Raw genomic sequence first — 17,094 nt, forward strand, 5'->3', positions numbered from 1 at the left:
TCACCACCGCTCCAGGATCCCAGACTCACTTCTCATCACGAAGAGTAGCATTCCCAGGTCCCTGTGTCCACCCTGTTTCCTTCTGGTATTTCCTACCTCTTCCCAGTGTATCATCCCGGACCGTAGCGCATGGGCCAAAGCCGAGCAGAGGCTTCCACACCCAAAACCCACCGGCCGTTTCTCCTACACTCATCTTCCGCTGACCCAATATTCAAGACACTGCCCACATCTTCGGGTCTGCCCCTGAACTTTAAACACGCTTTTTGTGCTACCCGATCTCCAATTTCCATCTCGTATCTGGTTTCCTTCCCTCCACGGCAAGTGTTTCTATCATACCACTTCTCTGTTTCCATTTTAACCGAGTGCTTCCCCTCTCTTTGCATAAGCAATGTCACTAAAACCAATACAGAAAGTGCAAAACTAAAAAACCAGGCCAAGAGAGTGCTAGGTGGAGTGTGGGGATCCCAATCCCTGGGGCACCCTTTCACTCTGGAAATGGATCATTATTTTTCTGATTGAGACTAAGTTCTGAATTGTTCAGAACGGCAACATCCTAATGAATATTCAAAACCCTCCTCCGCCGCGATAAGAGCATCTAGCATCTACCATAGCCTACGACTAAACACCTTAGATATGAGCAAGTGTGCAGGGGAAAATTTACTTCATTAGTACTTTGAAAAATTACATTCAACTCCACAAAAATGAGACTGTATTTCTCTGGAGCAGTACAACTAAGTTTGATTTGAATACTAGACATTAATTTTTTTTTATTGTAAGCAGTCTGTCTTCTTGAAAGTAAAAAGCCACCTTTCGGTTAGGAGGAAATACAGGGAATATGAGCTGAAAATAAACAGCGTTACCTTAAAAATCCGTAACAGCATTAATTTAAAAGTCCATTGCTCAGAATATATAAACTGAGTTCTTTGGCGAGGCTAAGATTAAAATGGCTCGCATTCGAAAGTTCTCATATGCTTCAAAAGACATTTATGTGTGCATTCTGTTGTCTGCTACAAGGAAAAGAGGACCACGCTCTGAGATCTCAAGGTTTCAAGATGTAAATGTTATCCTAATTCAAAATTAGATTTTAGATTACTTAAGTTTTCCACCAGTTCCCACTTTTTGTGTGCACATAAGCAAAAGAGGGGCAGTTTAATAAGTGATCAATGGACCTAAAAAAAATACGCGGCTTTTCTTCCTCTCTGGTTCCAAGTGTTTCCACATCTGCATATGCTAGTTGAATCTTCCTGGTCTTCTCTTCCTTCTGGTTTTGGGTGTCCCTTATTCTCCCTCTGTCATCACATCATCATCATCAACAGTATTTATTGAGTGCATTTTGGAGGGCATTTTGGAGAGTATGCAACACCAGAGATGTAGGCACGTGTCCCTGCACACAATGAGCTCACAGTCTAGAGGGACGGAGTATGGAGAATTAACTGAGGATTAACAAATATCCAGTCAGAATAAAAATTTCCTGATAAAGGTGGAAACCTGTCCTCTTCTGACAGACGGGAACATGAGAAGGAGCAACGATCTGCGTCTAATTAGACAACTATCACAGAAGGGAAATCCCAGTGTTCCTCAAAAAAAGGGAGGAGGGAGGAAATGAGGAAACTGTGTTATGTCGAAATCAGGCTGTATAAACTTGCTTCATCATAGAGAGATCTGCATAAACTATAAACTCTCAAGAGAGCTAAATTTTAAAGTATCAATCAATGGCACTTGAGTACTTCTACTATATGAAGAGCAAGAGTAGGCCGGATCCCTGCCCTCAACTAGCTTACAATCAGAAGCAGTTGTTTTCAATCTGTCAATCTGTTTTAATCGATTAAATACTGGAGCGTGCTAGTCGCATACTAACTGCTAAATTATATTGGTTAGAAACCCGAGTCCAAAATCCATACCAATCTCCACACGGCAATACAATTTGTTCTAATGTTGACAGGGCTAAGTAAAGCTTAGTTAATATTAACTGTGCTTTAAATAAGCCGAATCTATCTAAAGATTAACAATGAAAAAATAACTACGCTGCTCCGAAAAAAAACATTAAATATTTTAAAGTGTCCCACCACAAAAACAACTCTATACAGCAACCCTCTCTGTAATCAGAGGATAGCCAAAATAAGCCCTATTTCTCTCCCAGGACTGAATCCTGGAAAGTACTTTGACTACCACTAACTCTTTCCCCACACACTTCCCACAACACTCAGTTCTACCTTAACACTTGCTTTCACTACACATTTTGGCTAGGAGGTGATTAGAGAATGAGGAGACATTATTCCCAAAACGCAAGCTGTTTGGGCGCAGCTTGTAATCCGAGAAATTGCGCGTGTGAGCAGCACTGGAACCGGTGCCAGTTTTTCCAGAATGCAACCTTGGCATTACAGGAGAACCAGGTGCTTCATGCTGCCGCCTCTCCCTCTAGACTTTACGCTCACTGTGGGCGGGGAAAACCTGCTTATTGTCGTATCGTACTCACCCAAGCGCTCAGTACAGTGCCCTGCACACAATAAACGCTCAATAAATTCAACAGCATCAGGACCACCAAACTGCCATTTGTGATCTACTGGACAGTGCCTGGAAATAGCAAAATTTTACACACGCAGGGTCCTGAAATAATGATTACGGTTACACTATTCAGTGAACACCCCCTGACTTTAAAGTAGGGGGACACATGCAACAAAAGTCATGTGCAAATAATATTGACTGTACTATATCACCAAGCTAAACGGGTCTGCTGTGGTGGAGTCCTGCCTGGGCCGATCCCAGGGACCCCAGTCTCAGGCTAGCACCAAGAGAGAACTGACCAAGGTTGGGTGGTCCTTCCTGTGGGAGACGGCTGACAAATAGAGAGAGTGAAGTATAATAATGACAGCATTTATTAAGCGCTTACTATGTGCAAAGCACTGTTCTAAGCGCTGGGGAGATTACAAGTTGATCAGGTTGTCCCACGGGGGGCTCACAGTCTTCATCCCCATTTTACAGACGAGGGAACTGCGGCACAGAGAAGTGAAGTGACTTGCCCAAAGTGTCACACAGCTGACAATTGGCAGGGCCAGGATTCGAACCCATGACCTCTGACTCCAAAGCCCATGCTCTTTCCGCTGAGCCACGCTGCTTCTCTAATAATGGCATTTATTAAGCGCTTACTATGTGCGAAGCACTGTTCTGAGCGCTGGGGAGGTTACAAGGAGGTCAGGTTGTCCCACGGGGGGCTCACAGTCTTAATCCCCATCTTACAGATGAGGGAACTGAGGCACAGAGAAGTCAAATGACTTGCCCAAAGTCACACAGCGGACAATTGGCAGAATCGGGATTCGAACCCATGACCCCCGACTCCAAAGCCCCTGCTCTTTCCACTGAGCCACGCTGCTTCTCAAGGGAGATAGACACGCGCTGGAATGACGTGTGCTTTGGTTTCACCTCCAACTGACAGCAGGGAAGGTGAAATGAAATCCAAGAATAATGCTTACGCCTCTATTGACTTCTGAAACAAGGTATATTCAGGAACCGCTCAAAGCAGCCGTGACCCCCTTTAAATATCTGCCCTCTTCATCATCAGTCACGAAATAAAATAAATAGAATTCATTCATTCATTCAATCATATTTATTGAGCGCTTCCTGTGTGCAGAGCACTGTACTAAGCGCTTGGGAAGTCCAAGTTGGCAACATAGAGGGACGGTCCCTACCCAACAGCGGGCTTACAGTCTAGAAAGGGGAGACAGACGACAAAACAAAACACAGTAACAAAATAAAATAAACAGAATTCATTCATTCAATCGCATTTATTGAGCGCTTACTGTGTGCAGAGCACTGGACTAAGCGCTTGGGAAGTCCAAGTCGGCAACATATAGAGACGGTCCCTACCCAGCAGTGGGCTCACAGGCTAAAAGGGGGAGACAGAGAACAAAACCAAACGTACTAACAAAATAAAACAGAATAGATATGTACAAGTAAAATAAATAGAGTAATAAATATGTATAAAACATATATATACATCTTAGCAGGAGATGTTTCTTTAAACTTGGTGACTGGTTCTTGGTGGGCCAGACGTCAAATTTCTCAAGCCCCACCAGCCGACACAACTCTACAGCCTATCTTTAAAGACAGCTCTACTATCAATTGGTCACAATGGCGAGTCAATTCTATTTATATACACCCACCGGACTGGAAAGATGCCACGCCACTATTGTACACATTTATTCTGTTGATTTTATTTTGCTACTGTGTTTTGCTTTGTCGTCTGTCTCCCCCTTCTGCGAGCCCGCTGTTGGGTAGGGACCGGCTCTCTATGTAGCCCACTTGGACCACCCAAGCGCTAAGTACAGCGCTCTGCACACAGTGAGCGCTCAATAAATACGACTGAATGAATTCTATTTATTTTATTTTGCTACTATGTTTTGCTTTGTCGTCTGTCTCCCCCTTCTGTGAGCCCGCTGTTGGGTAGGCACCGACTCTCTACGTAGCCAACTTGGACTTCCCAAGCGCTTAGTACGGTGCTCTGCACACAGGAAGCGCTCAATAAATGCGATTGAATGAATGAATTCTATTTATTTTATTTCGTGACTAAGTTTTGTTTTGTCGTCTGTCTCCCCTTTCTAGACTGTGAGCCCGCTGTTGGGTAGGGACCGTCCCTCTATGTTGCCAACTTGGACTTCCCAAGCGCTTAGTACGGTGCTCTACACACAGGAAGCGCTCAACAAATATGATTGAATGAATGAATGAATTCTATTTATTTTATTTCGTGACTAAGTTTTGTTTTGTCGTCTGTCTCCCCTTTCTAGACTGTGAGCCCGCTGTTGGGTAGGGACCGTCCCTCTATGTTGCCAACTTGGACTTCCCAAGCGCTTAGTACAGTGCTCTGCACACAGTGAGCGCTCAATAAATACAATTCAATGAATTTAAAGCCCGAATGGAATGAATTTAAATTGAGTGAATGAACTGTAAGCCCGCTGTTGGGTAGGGACCGTCCCTCTATGTTGCCAACTTGGACTTCCCAAGCGCTTAGTACAGTGCTCTGCACACAGGAAGCGCTCGATAAATACAATTGAATGAATTTAAAGCAAGTGTTTTTGCAACTTTATTAATCAGTGCCCCACGTGAAGGGGCGGCAAGCAAACCAGAACGCACCGACAAGCATGTCAATCCCTAGCCACAGACGGAGCATTGTCAGGTGGGATCTTGCGCTTTCTCCTACCATTTATATTGTCGCCGCTACTGAAGTCCCTGTTGTCTGATTTGCCGCTCCGGTCTCTTCTGCCAAGGGCCGCGGAGGCCCGGGGCAAGGAGGACCAGCGAGGGCCAAGCTGTAACCACTGCAAAACCAGCCCAAACTCTACCCAGCCACACTGCCACTTCCCTTCAGCGTGGCACGACACTGTGAAAAACATTGCCAACGCGTTCCCTATAAAACTCCATTTGTCAAACGTACCCCAACGCTGTTTTAAACTATCAAAAAGGGCTTACGTTAACAAAATCTGACTCTAGATGAAACCGATCATCCTTCTTAAAACAATTTTCTCCTATTCAGACTGGCAATTTAATTAGCAGGGCCCCAAAGTGTTTATTAGCCTGTTGGCGCTTACATCCTTACTGCATTTACATCCAAGAATTAGAGCTAAGAACTCTAAGAGGTAAGAGAGTAAGAGCTAAGAGAAGCAGCGTGGCTCAGTGGGAAGAGCCCGGGCTTTGGAGTCAGAGGTCATGGGTTCGAATCCCGGCTCCACCACGTGTCTGCTGTGTGACTTTGGGCAAGTCACTTCTCTGAGCCCATCTGTAAAATGGGGATGAAGACTGGGAGCCCCACGTGGGACAACTTGATCACCTTGTATCCCCCCCGGCGCTTAGACCAGTGCTCTGCACGTAGTAAGCGCTTAACAAATGCCATCCAAAAAAAAAAAAAAAAGTGAAGTTTGGTCAAGTCACCTCTATTTTGGAAGTGACCAAACTGCTGCCTAGTGAATGAGGAAAACCTCCTGGTTCTCAACTCCCGGGGCCAGTCCAGATGGCTCAATTTAGCTGGTCTTCAATGCCCCACCAATCTTCTCTACTGCACCCGTGGCCTTTTGGAAGAAATACAAGTCTTGGAGTCAGAGGCCTAATCCTGGCTCCGCCACTTACCCGCCTTGTGCTCTTGGGCAAGTCACTTTAACTTCCTTGTGCCTCAGTTCCCTCATCTGCAAAATGGGGACTCTACCTGCTCTTCCTTCTATTTACTCCGCGAGCCCCATGTGGGACCGGATTATCCTGTAGCTATCCCAGAGCTTGGTACAGTGCTTGGCATATAATAATACCCCACATACACATATACACACATAAAAAGGCACCCTCACTTCATCATCATCATCAGTCGTATTTATTGAGCACTTACTATGTGCAGAGCACTGTACTAAGCGCTTGGGAAGTACAAATTGGCAACATATAGAGACGGTCCCTACCCAACAGTGGGCTCATAGTCTAAAAGGGGGAGACGGAGAACAAAACCAAACATAGTAACAAAATAAAATAAATAGAATAGATATGTACAAGTAAAATAGAGTAATAAATATGTACAAACATATATACATATATACAGGTGCTGTGGGGAAGGGAAGGAGGTAAGATGGGGGGGATGGAGAGGGGGACGAGGGGGAGAGGAAGGAAGGGGCTCAGTGTGGGAAGGCCTCCTGGAGGAGGTGAGCTCTCAGCAGGGCCTTGAAGGGAGGAAGAGAGCTAGCTTGGCGGATGGGCAGAGGGAGGGCATTCCAGGCCCGGGGGAAGGGGAGTTGCAGTACCTGCCGGTATGGAAGGTAGGCCAAACTCCCTAAAAGGCTGGAAATGTGGTTGGTGAGTCAAAGGGAAAAATGACCTTATGTTGGGATTCATTTAAATGTGGTCTCGGGGGCAGTTGTGATGAACGCACTGCAGCCTCCCCTGGAAGCAAGCTTGCAGCCATTTCTGGTCCTCCCCACCTCATCTGTAGTTAGTTCTGTAGCGTCACGGCTATCCCACCTCAGCCAGTTGCAGACACAAGCGGGACTGGCTTGGACACCGGATTGCTGGCGTGGGACTCGAGCAAGGAGCTCAGTGTCCTGCATTTGTGGAGATGCTCCAGAAAAAGCTGCAATGCTCTCTCTCTCCTGGCTATTTGAGTACAAGGCAGAAAGCAGGCTGACTCTTGCACCGGAAAAACCCTTGTCGGGAAAGAAGCAGCAAAAGATGAGCATCCTGCTCATCTTGCAACCAGTATGTGTTCAATAAACACCACTGATGATGTTGTAGCTTTGAACCTGACTCCTTCCTGACTTTGTTCACTATTATCCTACCAACTCAGCCTGGGCTCTTGCTCCTCTTCTCTACAAGCCTTCGACTGGAGTTCCCAGGAGACGGTGCAAATGGGTATTGACCCTGCCTTGATGGGAACAGATGCTCTGGAATAACTCTTTCGGCTAGGAGTCTCTGTTGTCTCCAAATCTCTCTGCCACCAAAGGGAAGAAACTGTTTTGCTTATACAGTTCTACAATTACTGAATTAGTGGGAGTTTTTCCCCCCTCAGGTCTGCAGCTCTGCACATCTGCCACTTGCCTGCTATAACTCTTTCGCCTAGGAGTCTCTGTCGTCTCCAAATCTCTCTGCCACCAAAGGGAAGAAACTGTTTTGCTTATACAGGTCTACAATTACTGAATTAATGGGAGTTTTTCCCCCCTCAGTTCTGCAGCTCTGCACATCTGCCACTTGCCTGCTATAACTCTTTCGCCTAGGAGTCTCTGTCGTCTCCAAATCTCTCTGCCACCAAAGGGAAGAAACCGTTTTGCTTATACAGTTCCACAATTACTGAATTAGTGGGAGTTTTTCCCCCCTCAGTTCTGCAGCTCGGCACATCTGCCACTTGCCTGCTATAACTCTTTCGCCTAGGAGTCTCTGTTGTCTCCAAATCTTTCTGCCACCAAAGGGAAGAAACTGTTTTGCTTATACAGTTCTACAATTACTGAATTAGTGGGAGTTTTTCCCCCCTCAGTTCTGCAGCTCTGCACATCTGCCACTTGCCTGCTTTATATGTGAAATGCCAATCCGAGGGCAAAATATTTCACTAACATCAAACATTACCATAACTAACGCGAAAACCCACCAGACGCAGAAGCAAAGGACTATCCCGAAGTAGCCTGACTCATTCCCATCTTTACACCTAATATCCGGGGATCACCTTCCTCCGTGAGAGCTTTCTGCAATCTACACCAGGAAGAAAAAAAGACCGTACCCTTGTCTAGTCGGGAACAAGAGGATATTGCTGAGCCTCTCTGAGTGGAGCAACTTGAGTCTGCTCTTTAAGAGCTCTGCTTGAGCTGTAGTCAACCCATGATTTTCAAGCCCACCAGTCCTCAGACCATGTCCCAAAACGAGAGACCAGGCCAGACTGGCCTCGCCTAAACCCAAACTGGCTAAATTCTATCCACGGCTACTTTTTCGTTTGTGTCTCACCCTACATACTGCCCAGATTCAGGTTGAAAGGGGCCCCACCCAGTTTAAATACCCTGATTAATGCTGAGGGTTCAGACAGACCAGACTCTGAATTTCCAGGTGCTCATCAAAAATAATAATTGTGGTACATGTTAAGCACTTGCTATACGCCAAGCACAGTACTAAACCCTGGGGCAGATTCAAGTGAATCAGGTCAGATACACAGTCCCTATCCCACAAGGGTCTCATAATCACCAGGCGGCATTCCAGCTTGCAGGGAGACAAAACATCCCACGTTAAACAAAAACCTCTAAGCAAGTTATCGAACGAATGCCGTGGGACCCACTACATTGCACTATGTTACTATGCAGACCCTAATGCAGCCCTGGTTCCTCTTGTACCCCCCAATTTTCCATTTAAATTGCCATACGTTGCCAACTTGTACTTCCCCAGCGCTTAGTACAGTGCTCTGCACGCAGTAAGTGCTCAATAAATACGACTGAATGAATTTAAGCTTCCTGGTCCTTGGGCAGATATCTACAGTGGCTGCTGGTCCTGTGGAACTCAAGACAGCACGGCACAGAATCCTTCGGGTTTGGGACCAAGTCTTCCCAGTCCCCCCCCAATCAACCCCATCCCTGCTGCCCAGCAAAACGGTCAGAGAGGGAAACATCCGAGATGACATTTATATATATGTATATATGGTTGTACATATTTATTACTCTATTTATTTATTTATTTATCTATTTTACTTGTACATTTCTATCCTATTTATTTTATTTTGTTGGTATGTTTGGTTCTGTTCTCTGTCTCCCCCTTTTAGACTGTGAGCCCACTGTTGGGTAGGGACTGTCTCTATGTGTTGCCAATTTGTACTTCCCAAGCGCTTAGAACAGTGCTCTGCACATAGTAAGCGCTCAATAAATACGACTGATTGATTGATTGATTTATATATCCTTTCAGATGAAGCCAAAATGAAGGGCATGAAAATGGAGGGGGGCCCACCTCCTTTAATAATAATAATAATAATAATAATAATAATAATAATGGCATTTATTAAGCGCTTACTATGTGCAAAGCACTGTTCTAAGCGCTGCTGGTTCTCTTGCCCCGACTTATTAAAAGTGGACCAGAACCTGCCTTTCTCAATACCTATCGGGTACGGCTCAGCTCAAGCTAGGGACGGTCCCCCCAAATCTCTCCTGTACAGAATAATACCAGGTGTGCTACAAAACCATCTACTCTCCCTGTTTGCTGGGCATTTAACCTCAGAAAGTTTCTTGCCCAGAGCCAGAAGACTGTGAGCCCACTGTTGGGTAGGGACTGTCTCTATATGTTGCCAATTTGTACTTCCCAAGCGCTTAGTACAGTGCTCTGCACATAGTAAGCGCTCAATACGGTTGATGATGATCCCCAGGCGCTTCCTATTTCATTTCAATTTACCTCTCGCAGGGCAAAACTCTCCAGAGGGTAGGCTGCGGGACCTTTTCACCCAGAACCAATTAATCAGCAGTGAGGTGAATTGGTGGAATTTTTTCCGAGTACTTCAGCCGCAATTTTAAAAGAGGGAACTCCATCGCTGACGGATCAGTCCTCAAAAGAAATACATTCTGGCTGGATTTCGAGCGTGGGTGTGGGCTGGGAGGATTAAAATTGGGGCGGCCCGGGTGGAGATGCAGTGTGTAAAGCATGTGTTACAAGATCGCTGATCCGCTCCAGCGGTCCCTGGCCTTCTTCGAGCCCCTAGCTCTGTTCACCTCAGCTTGCCCCTTCCCAGTGACCCTGCTCCCTCACCACCCCATAGCTAGAAGTGGTAGCCCTGATCAATCGTTGCTACTCACTGAACGCCTATATGCACAGAACCCTGTACTACACTCCTGGAAAAAGTACGATAAAATATACACCATCCATGTCCTCAGGGCTTTACAATCTGGTGCCTCCTTCACTGGAAACGAGGGGACCGATTTAAAATCCAGGGGCTGGAAAAGAACGAGAAGGCCGAAGGGAGCTATTTACCAAAATACGAGGAAGACAACGATCACGTTGCATGTGACGCACGATCAAGAAATCTGGGAGTCGAACCCCTCCTTGTGAAATCTGACTTCCTGTCTGGTTGGGAGACATAAAGCGAGGCCTCACCCCCTACACACGATTCTTTTTTACTCTACTAACAGCGGTACCTACCCGGTATCTCCCAGTCCATGAAGGAAAATAACCTAGAATAAAAAAGCAAAAATGTAAAAATGGCAACGGAGAACGTTTTGCTAGCCCAGGAGATAAAACCAGGGCACGATTCATTTTTTGCTTATCCGCTAGACTCTCTAGTATCATCAGCAAGTTAATTAATCTCAACGCGCCTCACCTGCGATGGCAGAAACACTTCCTACGTCTCTCTCGGGGAGGATTAATTAATTTGTGCGCCTAAAACTCCTTCAGGTTGCCCACGGAGGCATTGCTGAAGGCCAACTTTGGTACGTCCTAGCCCAGTCGGACTCCCGGGAATTTGCGGTTCAAGTCGCGCCTTCGGTACTGCAAAATCCGTGGCCACGCATCCGAGCCCAAAACTTTGTATATTTTATACTTCCAAACGTTTCTCAAAAGCCACCCCCTCCTCTAGAAACCCCTCTTCACTGCACACCCTTTGGAGGTGGAAAGTAGGCAATTTTTCTGGGAAGGACACAGAGACACGAATGCATAAACTTCCAGACTGCGCGCCCGTTGTCGGGTAGGGATTGTCTCTATCTGTTGCCGAATTATACTTCCCAAGTGCTCAGTGCAGTGCTCTGCACACAGTACGCGCTCAATGAGTACGACTGAATGCATAAACTCTCAGAAACCCGTACTGAGAAAAAAAATAAAAGGATGAAAGGCGGGCACCTTCAATCATTCATTCAATCGCGTTTATTGAGCGCTTACCGGGTGCAGAGCACTGGACTGAGTGCTTGGAAGGTACCATTCGGCAGCAGATACAGTCAATCAATCAATCGCATTTATTGAGTGCTTACTATGTGCAGAGCACTGTACTAAGCGCTTGGGAAGTACAAATTGGCAACATCTAGAGACAGTCCCTACCCAACAGCGGGCTCGCAGTCTAAAAGGGGGAGAAAGATGACAAAACAGGATGGGGTGACTTCCCCGGCAACTCGAGAAATTAAAAAAAGGGTCCTCAAGGGTCCCCTCCGGCGGGCGAAGCGGCCTGAGCGCTTAGTACAGTGCTCTGCACGTAGTCGGAGCTCCATAAACGGGATGGAAGCTGGTCCTCGCGGCTCCCGCGGGGCCCCGGTGTCCGGCGGGCTGGCCGGGGGGCTAATAATAGCCCTTCCCCACAGCACCTGTATATATGTATATATGGTTGTACATATTTATTACTCTATTTATTTATTTATTTATTTATTTTACTTGTACATTTCTATCCTATTTATTTTATTTTGTTGGTATGTTTGGTTCTGTTCTCTGTCTCCCCCTTTTAGACTGTGAGCCCACTGTTGGGTAGGGACTGTCTCTATGTGTTGCCAATTTGTACTTCCCAAGCGCTTAGTACAGTGCTCTGCACATAGTAAGCGCTCAATAAATACGATTGATTGATTGATTGATTGCCCAAGGTCACCCAGCAGCCGAGCGGCGGAGGCGGGATTAGAACCCACGACCTCTGACTCCCCAGTACGGGTTCGTGCCCCCGAGCCCCGCTGGTTCCCGGCTCCCCCTTCCCCAGGAGGCTCCGCAGTGAGCCCTTTTTGGGGGAAGGACCGTCTATGTTGCCGACTTGTTCTTCCCAAGCGCTTAGTACAGTGCTCTGCATGCAGTAAGCGCTCAATAAATAATAATAATAATAATAATAATGGCATTTATTAAGCGGTTACTATGTGCCAAGCACCATTCTAAGCGCTGGGGACGTAGAGAAGCAGCGTGGCTCAGTGCAAAAAGCCCGGGTTTGGGAGTCCTTCATTCATTCAATCGTATCTATTGAGCGCTTATTGGGTGCAGAGCACTGTACTAAGCGCTTGGGAAGTACAATTTGGCAACATATAGAGCCGGTCCCTCCCCAACAACGGGCTCGCAGTCTAGAAGGGGGAGGCAGACAACAAAACGAAACGTGGAGACAGGAGTCAGAGGCCGTGGATTCTAATCCTGTCTCCGCCGCTTGCCAGCTGTGTGACTTTGGGCAAGTCACTTCACTTCTCTGGGCCTCAGTTCCCCCATCTGGAAAAGGGGGATTGACTGTGAACTCCCCGGGGGACAGCCAGATCACCTTCCTATCCATCCCAGCGCTCAGAACAGCGCTTTGCACGTAGTAAGCGCTTAACAAACGCCATCATTATGATTCTCTGTGCCTCAGTTCCCTCCTCTGTAAAATGGGGATGAAGACGGCGAGCCCCAAGTGGGACAACCTGATCACCTTGTATCCCCCCCAGCGCTTAGAACAGTGCTTGGCCCATAGTAAGTGCTTAACAGATGCCATCATTATGCACTTAGAACAGTGTTTGGCCCATAGTAAGTGCTTAACAAATGCCATCATTATTTATTTATTATTTCCAATAACGATGACATTTATTAAGCGCTTACTATGGGCCAAGCACTGATCTAAGCGCTGGAGTGGGGGTTACCAGGTGATCAGGTTGTCCCCCGGAGGGGGGCTCCCAGTCTTCATCCCCATTTTCCAGATGAGGTCACTGAGGCGCAGAGAAGTGAAGTGACTTGCCCAAAGTCACCCAGAGGACAGCTGGCAGAGCTGGGATTATTCCATTTATTTTATTTTGTGAATATGTTTTGTTTTGTCGTCTGCCTCCCCCTTCTAAACTGTGAGCCTGCTGTTGGGTAGGGACCAGCTCTATACGTTGCCAACTTGGACTTCCCAAGCGCTTAGTCCGGTGCCCTGCACACAGTAGGAGTGCTCAATAAATACGATTGAACCAATGAATATATATACCTGTACATATTTATTACTCTATATATCTTACTTGCACATATTTATTCTATTATACTTTGTTAATATGTTTTGTTGTCTGTCTCCCCCTTCTAGACTGTAAGCTTGCTGTTGGGAAGGGACCGTCTCTCTATGTTGCCAACTTGGACTTCCCAAGCGCTTAGTCCAGTGCTCTGCACACAGTGAGCGCTCAATACGACTGAATGAATGAATTCTATTTATTTTGTTACTATGTTTTGTTGTCTGTCTCCCCCTTCTAGACTGTGAGCCCGCTGTTCGGGTAGGGACCGGCTCTCTATGTTGCCAACTTGGACTTCCCAAGCGCTTAGCCCAGTGCTCTGCACACAGTAAGCGCTCAATAAATACGATTGAATGAACGAATTCTATTTATTTTTTATTTTGTTAATATGTTTTGTTGTCTGTCTCCCCCTTCTAGACTGTGAGCCCGCTGTTCGGGTAGGGACCGGCTCTCTATGTTGCCAACTTGGACTTCCCAAGCGCTTAGCCCAGTGCTCTGCACACAGTAAGCGCTCAATAAATACGATTGAATGAATGAATTCTCTTTATTTTATTTTGTTAATATGTTTTGTTGTCTGTCTCCCCCTTCTAGCCTGTGAGCCCGCTGTTGGGTAGGAACCGGCTCTCTGTGTTGCCAACTTGGACTTCCCAAGCGCTTAGTCCAGTGCTCTGCACACAGTGAGCGCTCAATAAATACGACTGAATGAATGAATTCTATTTATTTTATCTTGTTAATAATATGATTTGTTGTCTGTCTCCCCCTTCTAGCCTGTGAGCCCGCTGTTGGGTAGGGACCGGCTCTCTGTGTTGCCACCTTGGACTTCCCAAGCGCTTAGTCCAGTGCTCTGCACACGGTGAGCGCTCAGTAAGTACGACTGAATGAATGGAATGAATGAAATGAGTGAACGAATGAGCCCATTTCCTCTTGCCTCCCAAGGCCGGGAGCCACGCTGCTCCTCAAAAATCTCCAGTGGCTCCCAATCAACCTGCGCATCAGGCAGAAACTCCTCACCCTGGGCTTCAAGGCTGGCCATCCCCTCGCCCCCTCCTACCTCACCTCCCTTCTCTCCTTCTCCAGCCCAGCCCGCACCCTCCGCTCCTCCGCCGCTGATCTCCTCACCGGGCCTCGTTCTCAATCAATCGTATTTATTGAGCGCTTACTGTGTGCAGAGGACTATACTAAGCGCTTAGGAAGTCCATGTTGGCAACACATACAGACAGTCCCTACCCAACAGTGGGCTCACAGTCTAGAAGGGGGAGACAGACAACAAAACCAAACATACTAACAGAATAAAATAAATAGAATAGATTATGTACAAGTAAAATAAATAAAAATTTATCGCCTGTCCCACCATCGACCCCCGGCCCACGTCACCCCCCGGGCCCGGAATGCCCCCAATCCCTCTGCCCATCCGCCCAGCTCGCTCTCTTCCTCCCTTCAAGGCCCTGCTGAGAGCTCACCTCCTCCAGGAGGCCTTCCCAGACTGAGCCCCTTCCTTCCTCTCCCCCTCGTCCCCCTCTCCATCCCCCCCATCTTACCTCCTTCCCTTCCCCACAGCACCTGTATATATGTATCTATGTTTGTACATATTTATTACTCTATTTACTTTACTTGTACATAATCTATTCTATTTATTTTATTTTGTTACTATGTTTTGTTTTGTCGTCTGTCTCCCCCTTCTAGACTGTGAGCCCGCTGTTGGGCAGGGACTGTCTCTGTATGTTGCCAACTTGTACTTCCCAAGCGCTTAGCACAGTGCTCTGCACACAGTAAGCGCTCAATAAATGCGATTGATTAAGTACGACTGAATGAATGGAATGAATGAAATGAATGAATGAATGAACCCATGACCTCTCGACTCCCCCGGCCGGGCTCTTTCCCCCGAGCCACGCTGCTTCTCCGATGAGGGAGGAGGGAGCTGAGAGGCCCAGAGAGGGGGAGCGACTTGCCCCAAGTCACACAGCGGACACAGAAAAGAGGAATGAAGGAATGAATGAATGAATGAATGAATGAATGAACGAGCGCAGAAGGCGGCGGCAGCGGGGGGGGGGGCCGCTCCCCGGCGTGCGCGCGCATGCGCGCCCCCCCGCCCGCGCGCGCCCCCCACCGGGGGCCGAAGGGTAGGACCACCCGCCCTCCGGGCCGCCCTCCCTCCCTCCGGGCCGCCCTCCTCACCGCAGCGGTGGCCTTCCTGGCGGCGGGGACGATGGCGGGGAGCGGGGCGGACATGTTATTGCCGCACATGCGTCGGAACCGGAAGGGAGGAGGAGGAGGAAGAGGAGGAGGAGGAGGAGGAGAAGGCGCTGAGGGCGGCGGGCTCGGGGCGGGCGGCTCGCGACTGCGGGCATGCGACCGCCGCGCCCCGGACTCCCTCGCCCGCCCGCCCACCCGCCAGTGCGCGTGCGCGGGGGACACGCCTCCCCACCCCTGCGCGTGCGCGGACACACACACACACACACACACACACACACACACTTTCCCACCTCTACTCGTGAGGAAGCCACGCCCCACACCCTCTGCGCGTGCGCGGAGGCCACACCTTCCCGCCTCTGCGCGTGCGCGGAGGCCACGCCTCCCGCCCCCCCACCCCTCATCGTGAGCGAGGGCCACAGCCCACACCCTCTGCGCGTGCACGGAGGCCACACCTTCCCACCTCTGCGCGTGCGCGGAGGCCGCACCTCCCGCCCGTCCACCGCGGCGCGTGTGCGGAGGCCACGCCTCCCGCCTCCCCCACACCTAATCGTGAGAGGAAGCCACGCCCCGCACCCTCTGCGCGTGCGCGGAGGCCACACCTTCACACCTCTGCTCGTGCGCAGAGGCCACGCCTCCCGCCCCTCCACACCTGCTTGTGCGCGGAGGCCACGCCTCCCGCTCCCCCGCCCCTTCTCGTGGGCAGAGGCCACACACCCCACACCCTCTGCGCGTGCGCGGAGGCAGCACCTTCCCACCTCTGCGCGTGCGCGGAGGCCACACCTTCCCACCTCTGCGCGTGCGCTGAGGCCACGCCTTCCGCCCCCACCCCTGCGCGTGCGCGGAGGCCGCATCCTCCCAACTCTGCGCGTGCGCGGAGGCCACACCTCCCGCCACCCCTGCACGTGCGCGGAGGCCACACCTCCCGCCACCCCGGCGCGTGCGCGGAGGCCACACCTTCCCACCTCTGCGCGTGCGCGGCGGCCACACCTCCCGCCATCCCTGCGCGTGCGCAGAGGCCGCACCTTCTCACTTCTGCGCGTGCGCGGAGGCCTCGCCTCCCGCCTCTCCTCCCACAGCGAGCTGAGCGGTTACTGTGTACTGAGCGCCTCCCGTGTGCTGAGCACTGTGTTAAGCTCTTGGGAGAGTACACTATAACAACAAACAGACACACTCCTGCCCACAGTGAGCTCACAGTCTAGAGGGGGAGACAGGCATTAATATAAATAATTCCTTAGGGTCTGATCCTGGTGCTGCCACTTCATTCATTCAGTAGTATTTACTGAGTGCTTACTCAGGAAGAAAGGAAGGAAGAAAGAAAGGAAGAAAGAAAGAGAGAGAGAGAAAGAGAGAAAGGAAGAAAGTAAGAAAGGAAGAGAGAGAGAGAAAGGAAGAAAGAAAGAAAGAGAGAAAGAAAGGAAGAAAGAAAGGAAGAGAGAGAGAGAGAGAAAGAAAGGAAGAAAGAAAGGAAGAGAGAGAGAGAGAAAGAAAGGAAGGAAGAAAAAGAGAGAGAGCAAGAAAGAAAGAA

The 17,094-nt window shown here is 48.8% G+C and overlaps 1 protein-coding gene across 1 annotated transcript in view; it reads right to left on the reverse strand.

Moving 5' to 3' along the window:
- LYPLA1 (lysophospholipase 1) overlaps positions 1–15,743 on the reverse strand; it is a 34,134-nt gene extending 18,391 nt beyond the window's left edge. The window contains exons 1-2 of the mRNA XM_038766595.1: positions 15,552–15,743; positions 10,618–10,649 (exon numbers count right to left, since the gene is read on the reverse strand). Of these exons, the coding sequence (XP_038622523.1) occupies positions 10,618–10,649; positions 15,552–15,620 (101 nt within the window). The 5' untranslated portion in view covers positions 15,621–15,743. The remainder of the gene's footprint in view (positions 1–10,617; positions 10,650–15,551) is intronic.
- Between the last annotated feature and the right edge of the window lie 1,351 nt (positions 15,744–17,094).

This window comes from Tachyglossus aculeatus, chromosome 25 (genome assembly GCF_015852505.1).
Source record: "Tachyglossus aculeatus isolate mTacAcu1 chromosome 25, mTacAcu1.pri, whole genome shotgun sequence".
In the NCBI taxonomy this organism is placed as follows: domain Eukaryota; kingdom Metazoa; phylum Chordata; class Mammalia; order Monotremata; family Tachyglossidae; genus Tachyglossus; species Tachyglossus aculeatus.